This window comes from Propithecus coquereli, unplaced genomic scaffold (assembly GCF_000956105.1).
Source record: "Propithecus coquereli isolate 6110/MARCELLA unplaced genomic scaffold, Pcoq_1.0 Scaffold411, whole genome shotgun sequence".
Lineage (NCBI taxonomy): Eukaryota > Metazoa > Chordata > Mammalia > Primates > Indriidae > Propithecus > Propithecus coquereli.
The window spans coordinates 918007-931351 of NW_012149853.1; the positions used below are offsets into that span (position 1 = coordinate 918007).

Genomic DNA, 13345 nt, shown 5'->3' on the forward strand with positions numbered 1-13345 from the left:
AGTTTCTTATAGTTGGGTCCTGTTTTTTAATCCTCTTTGCCAATCCTTTCAAATTGGTATATTTAGGTCATTACCATTTAATGTAATTATTGATATATTAGGGCTTAATTCTACCATTTTATTTTTTTCTATTTTTGCTTTGCTTTTTATTTCTGTTTTCTTTTTCCAGAATTTTTTGGGGTTACTTGGTTTTCTGTACTGTTTTTTGACTACAGTTGTTTCTCAGTATCTGTGGAGGACTAGTTCCAGGACCTCCTTCATATACCAAAATCCAAACATACTGAAGTCCCATGATCAGCCCTGTGGAACCTGTATACATGAAAAATTGTATATTTGCCCTCTGTTTACTTGGATTTCTCATTCCTTCAAATACATTATTTTTAATCTTCATTTAGTTGAAAAAAAATCCACGTATAAGTGGGCCTGCACAGTTCAAACCCATGGTGTTTGATGGTCAGCTGTATAGCTCTTTGAATGGACTTTTTAGTGCTTGCTCTAGGTATTACTTGACATTTACATAAGTTGTCACAAACTAATGGTATCATCATTTTATCAGTTCTGGTGAAATGCAGAAATCCTACCTCACTTTACTTTCCCCATTCAATATATAATTGTCTTAAATATTTCCTCTACATACATTTAGAACTACATTATCAGAAGTTTTGCTTCAACCATCAAACATAATTTTAAAAACTTAAGAAGAGAAGGAAAGTCCATTGCATTTACCCATATTTTTGCTTACCCTGTTCTTTCTTTCTTCCTGATCTTCCAAGATTCATTCTTTTATTATTTCCTTTCTACTCAGAGAACATCATTGTGCCATTTTTTTAAGGTAGGTCTGCTGGCAGCACATTCTGTTAATTTTCTTTCATCTGGAAATGTCTTGATATCCCCTTCATTCCTAAAGCGTATCTTCCCTGGGTGTACAATTCTAAGTTGATAGTTATTTTCCTTTAATTTAAAAAAAAAGTGCAACTTATGGCCTCCATAAATTTTGATGAGAAGTTTGTTGTCATTCAAATTGTTTTTCCCCTGTAGGTAAGGTATTGTTCTCTGTCCACTTTCATAATTTTTTTCTTTGTCTTCAGTTTTTAGAAGTTTAATTATAACGTGTCTTATATGAATATATTTGATTTTATTCTGTTTGGGTTTCACTAAACTTTAGAATCCGTAGATTTATGTTTCTTGCCAAATTTGAGAATTCTTTAGCAATTAGTTCTTCAGGTGCTTTTTTAGCCCCTTTCTCCCCTTTCTCTTTCTCCTCCCCTTCTAGAACTCAGATGACACAAAAGTTAGACCTTGTTTTGTAGTCCCATAAGTCCATAATGCTGTGTTTATTTTTAAGTTAGTCTTCTCTCTGTTGTTCAGACTGAGTAATTTCCATTGTTCTGTCATCCAGTTCACTGATTCTTTCTTCTGCCCCATCTTTCTGCTGTGGACCCACCTACTTTTGATGCATGTTGTCATGTTTCTCAACTCTAAATTTTTCATTTCATTTTTCTTTATATCTTTTGGTTTTTTTCACAGTGACTTTTTCTTTGTTAATGCTTTCTGTTTTCTCATTAGTTTCAAGTGTTTTCCTAATTGCTTGTTGAAGCATTTTTACCAGGGCTCCTTTAAAATCTTTGTTAGATAATTCTAACATTTCTGTCATCTGGGAATTGTCACCTATTGTCTTTTTTATTCAACTTGAGATCTTCCTGTGTTTTTGCTATTACACATGCTTTTTGATTGAAAACAAGGCATTTTCACATTAGGTTATGAGACCCTGGATCTCATTTAAACCTTTTCTTCTGGCTGGCCTTCTTTGACACTCATCTGCCTGAGGAAAGCTGAGGTGTTGCTCCATTACTGCCAGATAGAGGTGGAAGTTCAAACTCCCCATTAGGCCTCCACTGACATCTGAGGGGCCTGGTTTTACCCCTGGGCAGAGGCAGGCATCCCTGCTCCCTACCTCGTGTCCACCAGCACCATACAGGGGTTGTTCTTGTTTTCGTTTGGTGATGGTGAAAGTCTTCACCCTCCGCTAGACCACTTCTGACACCTCCCAGCTGGGAGATGGAGGGGCACCTTGTTCCTGCTGGGTGCAGGTAGAATCCAGACTCCCAGTGTGGTCTGTACTGCCTCAGTGGCAGGGTGGAGGGCAGAATAAAGCCTCAGCTCCCTGTTTGGCCCTCCCTGAGGCCACCTTGGCCGGAGTGCTGGACTCCTCCTTAAAGTCCTGCAAGAATGGGCACCATGGCTCCCTTCTCAGCCTTGATGATATGGGGGCGGGTCATTTTTCTGTTGTATTTGACTGCAGTAGAGAGGTACTGTTTAAATGTTTTCTCTCTTGCTAGGCTGCCCCTTTCCTAGTCCTCTGGCTAGAGAGAGCAGGCTTCTGTCTGTTCTCTTTTTTGGTCTCCACCTACTGGCATTTCTGGGTTGCTGGTTCTTTACTTCCATGCTATAGATATAGGAAGAAAAAAGAAAACCAGGGAGCCTACCATCATGTTTTGCCTTGGGCCTTAAAGTCCCTAGCAGGTCTGCCCTCTTTTGTCCACCACTCATAGACATTTGTTTTATATAAAATGACCTGTGCTCTTAGTTGTGCTTAGTGGGAGGAATGGGGGAAAGGATGTCTCTTCCATCTTTCTGGAGGCAGAAGTCTTCCAAGTTGTTTTCAACAGGTTAGCACTTTGTGTATTTAATATTCTTGTCTAGTAAGATTTTCTACTGTATGGTGTTGGATTAAAAGAATGTATTTCACAGCTAAACTAACATAAGATACATAAGTATTTTCTAAAGGGCAACAGATGAGAATTATTTTACCTAATATAAGAAGGTAAACCTTTTAAATTTAACTGTTTTCTGTGCCTAGGTTGGGGCAAACACAATGGATAATCCTTTGTTGAAGTACAGTGCAAAGGATTACTTCTTCAAAGCAGCCCTCTGTCACTTCATAGTGGACGAGTTGAATGCCAAGGTAAGGAGTCCCCTGCGAACAGCCCTCACGTACACATACTCTGCTGTTCTTGATGACATTTCGTTTGGGTGTTAGTAGTGAGACTAAATTGGGTTCATTCAAAGTAATAATAATTCTGCGATATATGTCCAAGCTGTAGTCTTTTAACAGCTGCTAAAGCTATTCTCTTAAAGTTTTTGGATAGCCACATTTCCTTTCGTAGTTTTGCTTTAAAGAAATTAGGGGGCTAGGCGCGGTGGTTCATGCCTATAATCGCAGCGCTTTGGGAGGCCAGGTGGGAGGATTGCTTGAGCCCAGGAGTTCGAGGCTGCAGTGAGCTGTGATGGTGTCACTGCACTCCAGCCTGGGTGGCAAAAAAAAGAGAGAAAGAAATTAGGGAACTAAGGGGGAGACTATAAAGGTAGATTAATATCCTTAGAAAGAAAAAAAAAAAACTACTTAGAAATGGAGTTGGAATGGGGACTGGGAAGAAGCGGAAGCTGGGAGATGAGAGGCAGAGGTGGGGCAGGCGCAGTGGGCAGTGGGCAGTGTCAGGAGTCAGAAGAGCAGGGTTAAACCCCCAAGACAAAAAGTGTTCTTTCCTCCAACTTTGAGCAGGAATCTAAATGTGATTTATTTGTAATCTGGATAATATTAAGGAAGAGCTTCTCCATTTAATGATGAACACAGACACCTGGTCTGTGAATTTTTAGAATTAATTTTCTTTCACATTGCCTTCTCTAAGTGGCCTAACTTAGAAAAATGGGTTTAGAAATCACTCTTAATTGACATTGAAAATTCAGAATAAATGGGTTTCCTGTATTGATTCTGTTGTTGGATTTAATAGCCTACTTCTTAAACACTTACATAGGATGTAGATAGTTCTTCTTGAAGTTAATACGATGTTAAAAGCTTTGTTTCCTAGTTCAGAAAGTCTGACATTGATGAGTGATTTTTCTTTCTCAGCTTGCTCTTGAGAAGTATGAAGAAATGTTTCCAGCATTTACTGATTCAAGAGAATGTAAATTATTGAAAGTAAGTAATATTAGAACTTTAAAGAGCCTTTTCTCTATCAGGTAACAATACCTAAGTGGAATTGGGTTTATAGTGGAATTTTCATCCATAAAGTCTGCTGAGGAGACCTGGTACTTCCCTGCCTTTGCGGTATATGAGTTCAAATGTCATTACAGTCAGGAACAGAGGATTGCGTTCTGAAACAGGCAGTTCAGAAATATTAGTAAAAAAAGCTAGATTCCTGACTTGGATCTTGACTTGTATTTGAATGTTTCCCTAGTTGTGTGAGATATTTGGCAATATCAGTTAATGTCATACTAAGGCTGTTTCTGTGTTTAAAGTATCCATTCAGAAATAGGACTTTTTCATCTTACAAAACTAATATTTTCGTATTTTTATGCTACCAGAAACTTCTAGAGGCCCATGAAGAACAGAACAGTGAAGCTTACACTGAAGCAGTAAGTTCTCCCTTTGGGATATATTACATTCTTTGAAGACTTAAGTTATAGAATTCTTTTCCTTTTCATTGTGTAAATTCTGAACATTTATTTGAATATTATTCCAGCATACCTACATTGTATTTTCCAAAGGTCACGTTTTATTATCTCCCATAAATTAGACAGTTCCATTAGCCATGCTGAAACATGCTGAAATGCCAATTGTACTCAGCACTGTTTCCTGACTTACACTCAAAACTAATTTAGCTTTCAGGCTAGTTCAAGAGCAAATATCACATATATACCGTTACGATTTGTCACTTTAATATTTTCTTTTGAAAATAATCTGATCTAAGAGAGGCATGGTGGCACACACCTGCAGTCCCAGCTACTCGGAAGCTGAGGTGAGAGGATCCCTTGAGCCCAGGAGTTCAAGGCTGCAGTGGGCTATGGTCATGTCACTGCATTCCAGCCTGGGCGACGGAGCAAAAAAACAAAAAACAAAAACCATATGATCCATAAATAAGTATAAAGTAAAATTAGTTAAAAATATAATTGAAAATATAGAAATGAAGTAGTGAGAGTTAGCTATATTTGTGGCTTAAAATAAATGAAAGTTTTTTTCCTTTATACTCACCTTTTTTTTGTTTTCCCATCTTATGTTTAGATTCAAGCAGATTTCTTAATAACTGCCATTCACATGTTCATCGTGTCTCTGAAGTGATAGTAGAAAGGAATATTTTTCTATTTACTAATAACTTTTTTTGCCAAGTCATTTTCATCCTATTGTAAACTTATTCTTTGGTAATGCATTGAAATGTGGTAAAGGAATTCCGCTTCCACACATTCTAATTCTGCAGTTATGTTCTTCCATGTTCGATGAATATTAATTTCCCACATTCCTTTCTAATTCTTGTACAGCATCCAGTTTCCTCTGTCACATTAATGAATTTTTGTCATACACACATTCACCAATACAATATCAAAAGCCCAGGAACTTGTCACTAGTACCATCAAAACGGTAACAGGATAATGAAAAAATAAACAACTTTTAAGGAAGAAAGTTATAAACTAAAATGAATAATTTCTAATGAAGAAAGTTGATGGATTATGACTATAAATGCAGCTTAGGGTACTGTTATTTTTTGTTTTGAATGTATTTCCATGCAATAATTCCTGTTCCTCTTTCCTTACACTAGGTAAAGGAATTTGACTCAATATCACGCTTGGATCAGTGGCTAACCACCATGTTGCTTCGCATCAAAAAGTCTATCCAAGGGGATGGAGAAGGAGACGGAGACCTAAAATGAAATGTCTCTATCTTTGTGGCATGTGGCTAACTCCTCTTTAGTTTTGTCTTAGGACTAAGTGATCTTTATGGGATGCCCATTCAGTGGCTTAATTTTGTTGCATATGAGCCAAGTGGCCCGTGTATTGTTTAAGCTCACTGTGTCTGTGTTGCTGTGGAACGGATGAAGGGGAGGCCTCTGTTCACCTGTGGTTGTGATGGGCTGTCTTGTGCTTATCAGAACCCCTAGCATTTTCTGAGAATTACTTCAGAATCTCATTCCTATTACTCTGATATTTGCAGAGCCCATGTTTAATGTTGCCATATTTTTATGTTCTTTTCCTTGGACTGGAGTACCCAACCCAGTTCTAATAGATGCTTTGCATTTTCTCTATACGTCGGCATCTGGATGTATTCTTTAAATGCGTGTGTTTACTTTTAGGACAATTATTAGGAATGAGTTTATAACTTCATTAGAAATCATTTATATTTTTGTTTTCCTGTGATTATTTTGATGGTATTAGTGACAAGTTTCTTTGCTTTTCGTATCGTTCTGTATGCTAACATGTACGTGCATGACAGAAATTTATAGCAGCCAAGGTTTGTCGTCGTCACTTACATTGTGAGGAAAAGCGCTTCCTAGTAGCACTTGTGTGTGTGGATGAATGTCAAGGTGGATTCGATCGACTTATCCTTATACCCACACTCACACATGCACACACACGAATCATAACATCTGTTAGAAACGGAATTTTCCCTTTCCCTGGAAATAGTTTCCACTTTTAGCGGGAGTGGAAAGCCCTTTCTTTATGTTTGCATATGAGTGTTTTAATTGGCACATCCTGCTCTTTATTTTCATGTTCATACACTTTCCCACATTGAGCTGGTATCTTCTGTGCCATGGTCATATAAATTTTGATCAGGGCTGGATAGATTATCTAAGTCAAGCTTGAGAAGGTATGTAATTAATTTATTCATTTATTGAAGTTGGTGGGTTAGGTGGGGTAAGTATGGTACAGGAATTTACTTTTTGACTAGTTGGGCAAGAACCCTAACTGCTTCTGAGGGGACTTCATCTTCCTCTTAGCTTGTGTGTTTGAACTTTGTCCTGTTTATTTCTGTTTACATAATTATGTGTGCTCTCTTGATTTGTGAATTTGATCCTACCTATTATTTTATATGCTGATATTGTACTTTAGACATGGTCTTATTTCCTGAATTTCCTTTGTGCATATTTTATAGTTAAATGATTTGTTTTTGACATGCATTTATTAAAAGCAGGATGTAGTGGCATGCACCTGTAATCCCAGGTACTCAGGAGGCTGAGGTGGGAGGATCGTTTGAGCCCAGGAGTTTGAGGCTAACCTGGGCAACACAGGGAGATCCCGTCTCAAAAAAAAAAATGATACAAATGATATGCATTTGTTGCCATACATAACCTGTGGTTCTTCCTAAATTGTGATGCTGTCATTAATGACAGATAATGAAATTTCCCATGTCATGTCAGGTAGTAAGTAGTATTGGAATGGTGTTTACATTTTTGGATGGCCCTCGACTGGGATTAGTGGGATTTTGTTGGATAGAAGTAGATTGGGTGTGCCCAGGCCAAGGGCCGAGTGAGGGGGATTTGAGGAATGGTGAGTAGGTCAGTCTAGGAGGAAAGAGAAAGTAGCAGGAGATGAAGGTGAAAGGGCCAGCTAAGGCCAGATCGTAGAGATTCCACACCAGGTGGCCATGAGGACTCGTGGCCATAGTTACAGTGGTGGTTTTGCGAGGTGGGCTGATAAAGCAGAAAGCTCCGTGATGTCAGTGTCCACTGGGGTGGAGGGAATGGGCCAGAAGATGAGGACACTCTGGCCATGGGCCCTAGAATCTGATGAGAATTCCTTCCTTCCTTCCAAGGTCTGAGACTCTTAAATGAAAGCTGACTGTCACTGAAGAGCAGATCTGGAATGGTGCCAGCCGGTGCTTCTTCCCTCCCTCTTAGACTCTCTTATGAAAAAATGATCAGAGAAAAAAGTGGTTTCTTGTTGCTATACCTAATGTATTCTACAACCAGCCAAATACACTTTTGTGAAAGTGGGGAATGGGGAGTGGTTCTGCAGCTTGAGTCTTCTGGTTTTAAGTCTGTTCCATTAGGAGAGCATCTGCACAGGCCAGCCAGTGTGCGTGTTGCATCACTAATTTAAAAAGTTTGTGTCTACTTGTTAAAAGACTCTTCTAGTCTGACCACTTAAAGTATAAACCTAATCATTTCTTTTAGGGCAATTCTGTTTATCTTTCATCATAATCCTCCCTAACAGACACTTGTCTGAAGAAGAGGTATGATTTTTTAACACAGTGTTCATAACATTTTGTTACATCAGAGAGTTGCTTCTTTGTATTCAAATAAACACTGGGACTGGGGCCTGGGTTAAGAATTAATTTTTGTCTACAATATTTCATATGAAAAGAATAAAAGTAATTGTAATGACTAGCATAGACCTGCCATAAGATGAAAGGAGCATGAGAGAAACGCCCAGACAACAGTGTACACACTTAATTCCTTTCAGTGTCCCATGGACGTAGGACAGTGCCATGTTTCCAGATGCCTGTGAGTCAAGTCTTCAGGATTTGTAGATATTATTTATGAAAAAAATATAATGATTGTTTATGGTACAGCTCTTGTACTTAGCAAGTCTGGGGTTGGTTCATTGTAAAAGTTGGTTAAAATTTCTTATAGGAAAGCTTTGCTTTTTGTGGCAACATTTTTATAGCTTGTGTAAGTTCCTTGTTTTTATTTAATGATTTGAAAACAGTATTTTTGCACAGTTGTGACCGTGTGTGGTGGTGTCACTGTAACCAAAGTATATGCACCAACCCTTGTACATTTATTGTTTCCTCTGATTTTGTGCATTTAAAATGTCCAAATACAAACCTTTGTGACTTTCTCTGGGGGATTTGGCAGCACAGCATGCTCCTGTGACCTGCCCACTGCCGTGTGAGAGCTGTGACCAGTAGCAGGTTTCCTGCCCTGTGGGGTCCTGAGTTGCTCTCCAGCAAGGATTACATGATGAAAACTAACCATGTAACAATAAATCTACCTTAGCAAAAAGAGTATGTTTGTTTTATTTGAACCTGTACAGTAAATAAAATGGAAATTATAAGTAATATTTTGCCTAGTCTTGCTAAATTTACACAGGTCAAACAAAAGTATCTTCCCTTTCTTGAAGTTGTTCCCATTAAGTTTAAGGCATTGCATATTAATATTCTCTAGGCTGTTTGAACCTCAGTCACTTGGTGGGCGTTCAGGGCACTTTAATGGTTTTGCAGGCTGCGGGGTTCGCAGGACACCCTGGGTGTGTGTGTTGATCCAGTCCACTAAAGTGCATAATTCTGCAGAGCTTGCATTCTCGTCACTTCCTTGAATCCTTCAGGCTCCACAGTTACTTGCAAAGTTGAGGAAGTAGTGGTTGCTGGAAGACTGTTAGGTGATGGGGAGGCGAGGAGCCCTGAAACCTGCCACTCCCTTCCCCCCGAGAAAGTGCCACCCAACGCTCTGGGCAGCGTGGGCCACTATTTTAATTTTGCAGGTATCTGTACAGGGGCAGGCAGGTGCCGCTGGGGAAGGGTCAAGCCCAGTGATCACTGGGGACTGAAGGTCTGGGGAGGACCATGTGGGGTAGCATAGGCTGGCTGGTCCTATCATCCTGTCATAGCATTGATTTCAGGTCCTAAAGCATATTCACAACTCTTCAAGTAATTCAAAGCCAATTTTTAATGTTAGTTTTTTGATATTCCCTCATGATCAATATACCCTTGACAGTACAGATGTACAATATAGCATCTTGTTTAAAGTGTTGAAATTATTTCCACACATTATTCAGCACTGACCTCTTAAGGAGAAAATCTCCCTAGCTGTTAAGAGGACACACCTTCCAGAGGAGGTCTGCATACTTGTGTTTTAAAAAAGGAATACAAGAGTTTTCATACAATGAAATATTTAAATTTAAAAATGCTGAGGGCTGGGCATGGTGGCTCACGCCTGTAATCCTAACACTCTCGAGGCTGAGGTGGGCAGATCGTTTGAGCTCAGGCGTTCAAGACCAGCCTGAGCAAGAGTAAGATCCTGTCTCTAATAAAAAAATAGAAAGAAATTAGCTAGACAACTAAAAATATATAGAAAAAAAATTAGCCGGGCATGGTGGTACATGCCTGTAGTCTCAGCTACTCGGGAGGCTGAGGCAGGAGGATCACTGAGCCCAGGAGTTTGAGGTTGCTGTGAGCTGGGCCGACGCCATGGCACTATAGCCCGGGCAACAGAGTGAGACTGTCTCAGATAAAAATAAAAATGCTGAGAATAGACACTTTTACTACAAAGGGAAAAAATTTCTCATCTAGGCATTGCTAAAAAGAATATCATGACTTTTCAGTTATATTTCTGCAATTCTTCACAAAGTAGGAACAGGAAATATAAGGGTTTGGAAAAGGTACTGGTGGGTTTAGAAAGTGAAATTAAGGTGAGAGAAAATATTTTCTTTTATTCTCTTCCCCCATTTTGGATAGCAATGATTGCCAAATTTGGGGTCATTTTCACCAACTTTCGTTTTAAAATCCCTTTTCTCTAATGCTAGGGGGGAAATGCAGTATGATGAATCACTTTTTGTACACATCCACAGACGTTCCTCCAAGAATCTAACCGCTGTACTTCAAAATACTATTAACTACACCCACACAGAATCGCAGGGCTGCCTGGCTCCACGACTCAGAAAGCCGGGAGGCCACAGGCAGCCCAGCCCAGACACTCCCAGCACTGCGGGGCTGGTGCTGTGTGCACTGTCGCCACAGGTGTGGATCAGCTGATAACCAGCCATGGTAGCGCTGCAGCAGAGCCCACCATAAGGCCTGCAAATTTGTAAAACAGAATATGCCATCCCAGTCTGGGAATTCTGAGAAGTTGGTCATTCAGGGTCTAATCATCAAATGTCTCTTCTCAGTTTCCTAACAGAAAAAGCAGCCACCTGGCGGGTTCAAAGCCTGGTTTTGTCAGCATTAGTAAGAGTCCCTGTACAGACTGCCAAAGGATGATTTGAGGCTCAGGTAGGGTGCTGTGCTAGATGGCCCTCTGACCTGCTTGTGGCCATCTCAGTCACATCTGCCCCCATCCAGCTGCATGTGGACTATGGTCCTTTGCACTAGTGCCCTCCCCCCACCTGAAATAATATTGTTACTCCTAAGCACATGAATGCCATCAAGTTTAGTTAAATGGACAAGCATCCATTTGGTTTCCAAAATATGTTGAACTCCCTAGTGTGACAAGATTTAAACATTTAGCAGGTTAAAATTAAATTATAACATAGACTCAAATTTGTTTGGATAATCACCAAAGCAAAACCACATCTCTATTAAAATCATCTTTAATAAAGGTCTTCCCTACCACACGGCTCATTTTTTCAAACTCTATACAACAAAAAGTATGGCGAAACCAAAGGCTTCAGACCCTTTGGCATTTGGCCTAAAAGTATTTTACTCAAAATGATTGGAAGGCACTAAGTCACCTCCTCAATGGCCTTCATTAAGGCTCTGAGAGAAGCAGTATGCCAGCACCGGGGCACTTTGCTCATTTCTCACCTGGGACGGACGGGCAGCCTGCCTTCCACTCAGCTGTGCTTGGATTAGGGGGAACAAGGAGACGCTCCACATGGTCTTCTGTAACCAGTCTCCTACGGGGTCTGCAGGCTTCTCTGTTCTCAAGGACAGACTTACCTTCCCAGGAAGGGGACAGAGAAATGTATATTGTAAAAGTTGTCTCTTTGATGCCTAATTTAACATTACATTGAAGAAACTGGCAGAGAGCTCCACTGGCATTTACACTGCCACCTGTGCATATGCAGAGTGGTGTTTCTCTGCTCCAAGCTGCCACTGCTGGACACTAACTGGCATGCAAGCAGTTACACAGTTTTAACCCTCGGACTGTATGAAATAAAGACTGACAACCCTGATTTTAAATTTCATTATTCATGTAATTAGGAATATTATACTTGTTTTAATTGAGAAGCTTATTTCTACAGAGCCTAAATTATAATAAAAATAGAATTGCAAAACTAATTTTACAAAGCAGATATTTATTAACGCTAACATTTTTAGAACTTCTAAAGAAACAAATTCAAGACAAAAACTCTTCCAGTAGGTAACAAAATAATCTATTGTTTAAATTCCTTCTCATCCAAGTGACTTTATTCCATAAAACAGTACATCATCTGGGCAGATTCAGTCTCCTCTCACCAAGATTAAAAGGCTGTGTGACAGTTGCTACTTATTTGTTCTGTAAACACAACTAGGATACAATGACGTCGTCTTAACTGAATGTGAAATAATTCAGTACTGTGACCTGCAAGAGCAGGTGTGAAACATGTTATCAGTGCCTGAAACACCCTGTAGTGGTTTCACTAACATGTTATAAGTTAAAACAAAATAAGCACTTAGGAAGAAAGTCTTCCCTCATCAGTTTCTCGCTTGGTACAGCTATATCGTCATCCTGGAACTTATGACAAAGTACCTTCCTCTTAGAAAATCAAAGTGTTTTCACAGCAAATTTAATAAATTAAAAATGCAGGGGAACAAAAGCAACTAGTGAACAAAAGAATTCTCAAGGTTTTCTTTTGAAATTATTATGTTTAAGGGTTACATGTAAATCAAAGCATTTCACAAGCATGTGGCACATACCCAAGGCCCTGGAACCAAATGTCACATTTAACAAATACAGCAGAATCATCTTTTCATTGTGAATTTTTTTCTTTTTAAGAGACAGGGTCTCACTCTGTCACCCAGGCTGGAGCACAGTGGCACGATCATAGCTTACTGCATCCTGGAGCTCCTGGGCTCCAGTAACCCTCCCACCTCAGCCTCTCAAGTAGCTAGGACTACAGGCATGTGTTGCTACGCCAGGCTAATTTTTTTATTTTGTATAGGGATGGGGTCTTGCTATGTTGCCCAGACTAGTCTCAAACTCCTGGCCTCAAACAATCCTCCCATCTCCACCTCCCAAAGCCCTGGAATTACAGGTATAAACCACTGTGCCCATTCAGTTGTGAATTTTTTTAAGCAATAATTAAGTCCTGCATGAAACAGCCAAAGGAACACTTGAGACAGTTACTGGTTCTTCACAATCTACTCTTTAAGGCATAATCAGAGGTAACTGTGCTGAGGCTTTTGGTCCCTTCTGCTATATACTCACATGCTCCCAAGAAAACAGACATGGGCAATACTTGCCTATTTCAATCTCTGGATGTGGAAATGAGGAAGTCTGGGATTCTATAAATTACAGAAATCAAGTCAGAAAAACCTGGCAAAAATACTAATACTTAGCGTTCTAAGATTTGCCACAATCACCTCATTTGCAAATAAAATGACTACACAAATGTTCGAGTGCTCTATAGCCTCTTGCTTAATTTTTCACACCTCTTGCAAAAAATACTATACTGTTTTGCTAGACTCTTTGGTAGGACAGCTTTTACCAATTTGATTTTTTAATGACTGAAACTGAACAGCCTCATCTCATTTCATAAGTTGACTTATGACAGATTTCTTAGCTGCATTATGTGCTGTTGAACAGAGAGCACTTTTGCAAGTGTTCAATATGTCATACCTTTTTTAGTGCCTATGTATGGGGCTGGGAGGAAT

The 13345-nt window shown here is 39.6% G+C and overlaps 1 protein-coding gene across 4 annotated transcripts in view; it reads left to right on the forward strand.

The window, feature by feature from the left end:
- NAPB (N-ethylmaleimide-sensitive factor attachment protein, beta) overlaps nucleotides 1-6214 on the forward strand; it is a 58046-nt gene extending 51832 nt beyond the window's left edge. For 2 of the 4 annotated variants that reach the window (XM_012653126.1, XM_012653125.1), the window contains exon 11: nucleotides 5595-5760. In XM_012653126.1, the coding sequence (XP_012508580.1) occupies nucleotides 5595-5705 (111 nt within the window). In that variant the 3' untranslated portion in view covers nucleotides 5706-5760. Of the gene's footprint in view, nucleotides 1-5594 lie in introns of all 4 variants that reach the window. The other 2 variants (XM_012653127.1, XM_012653129.1) reach the window with 2 other exon arrangements.
- The last annotated feature ends 7131 nt before the right edge of the window (nucleotides 6215-13345 follow it).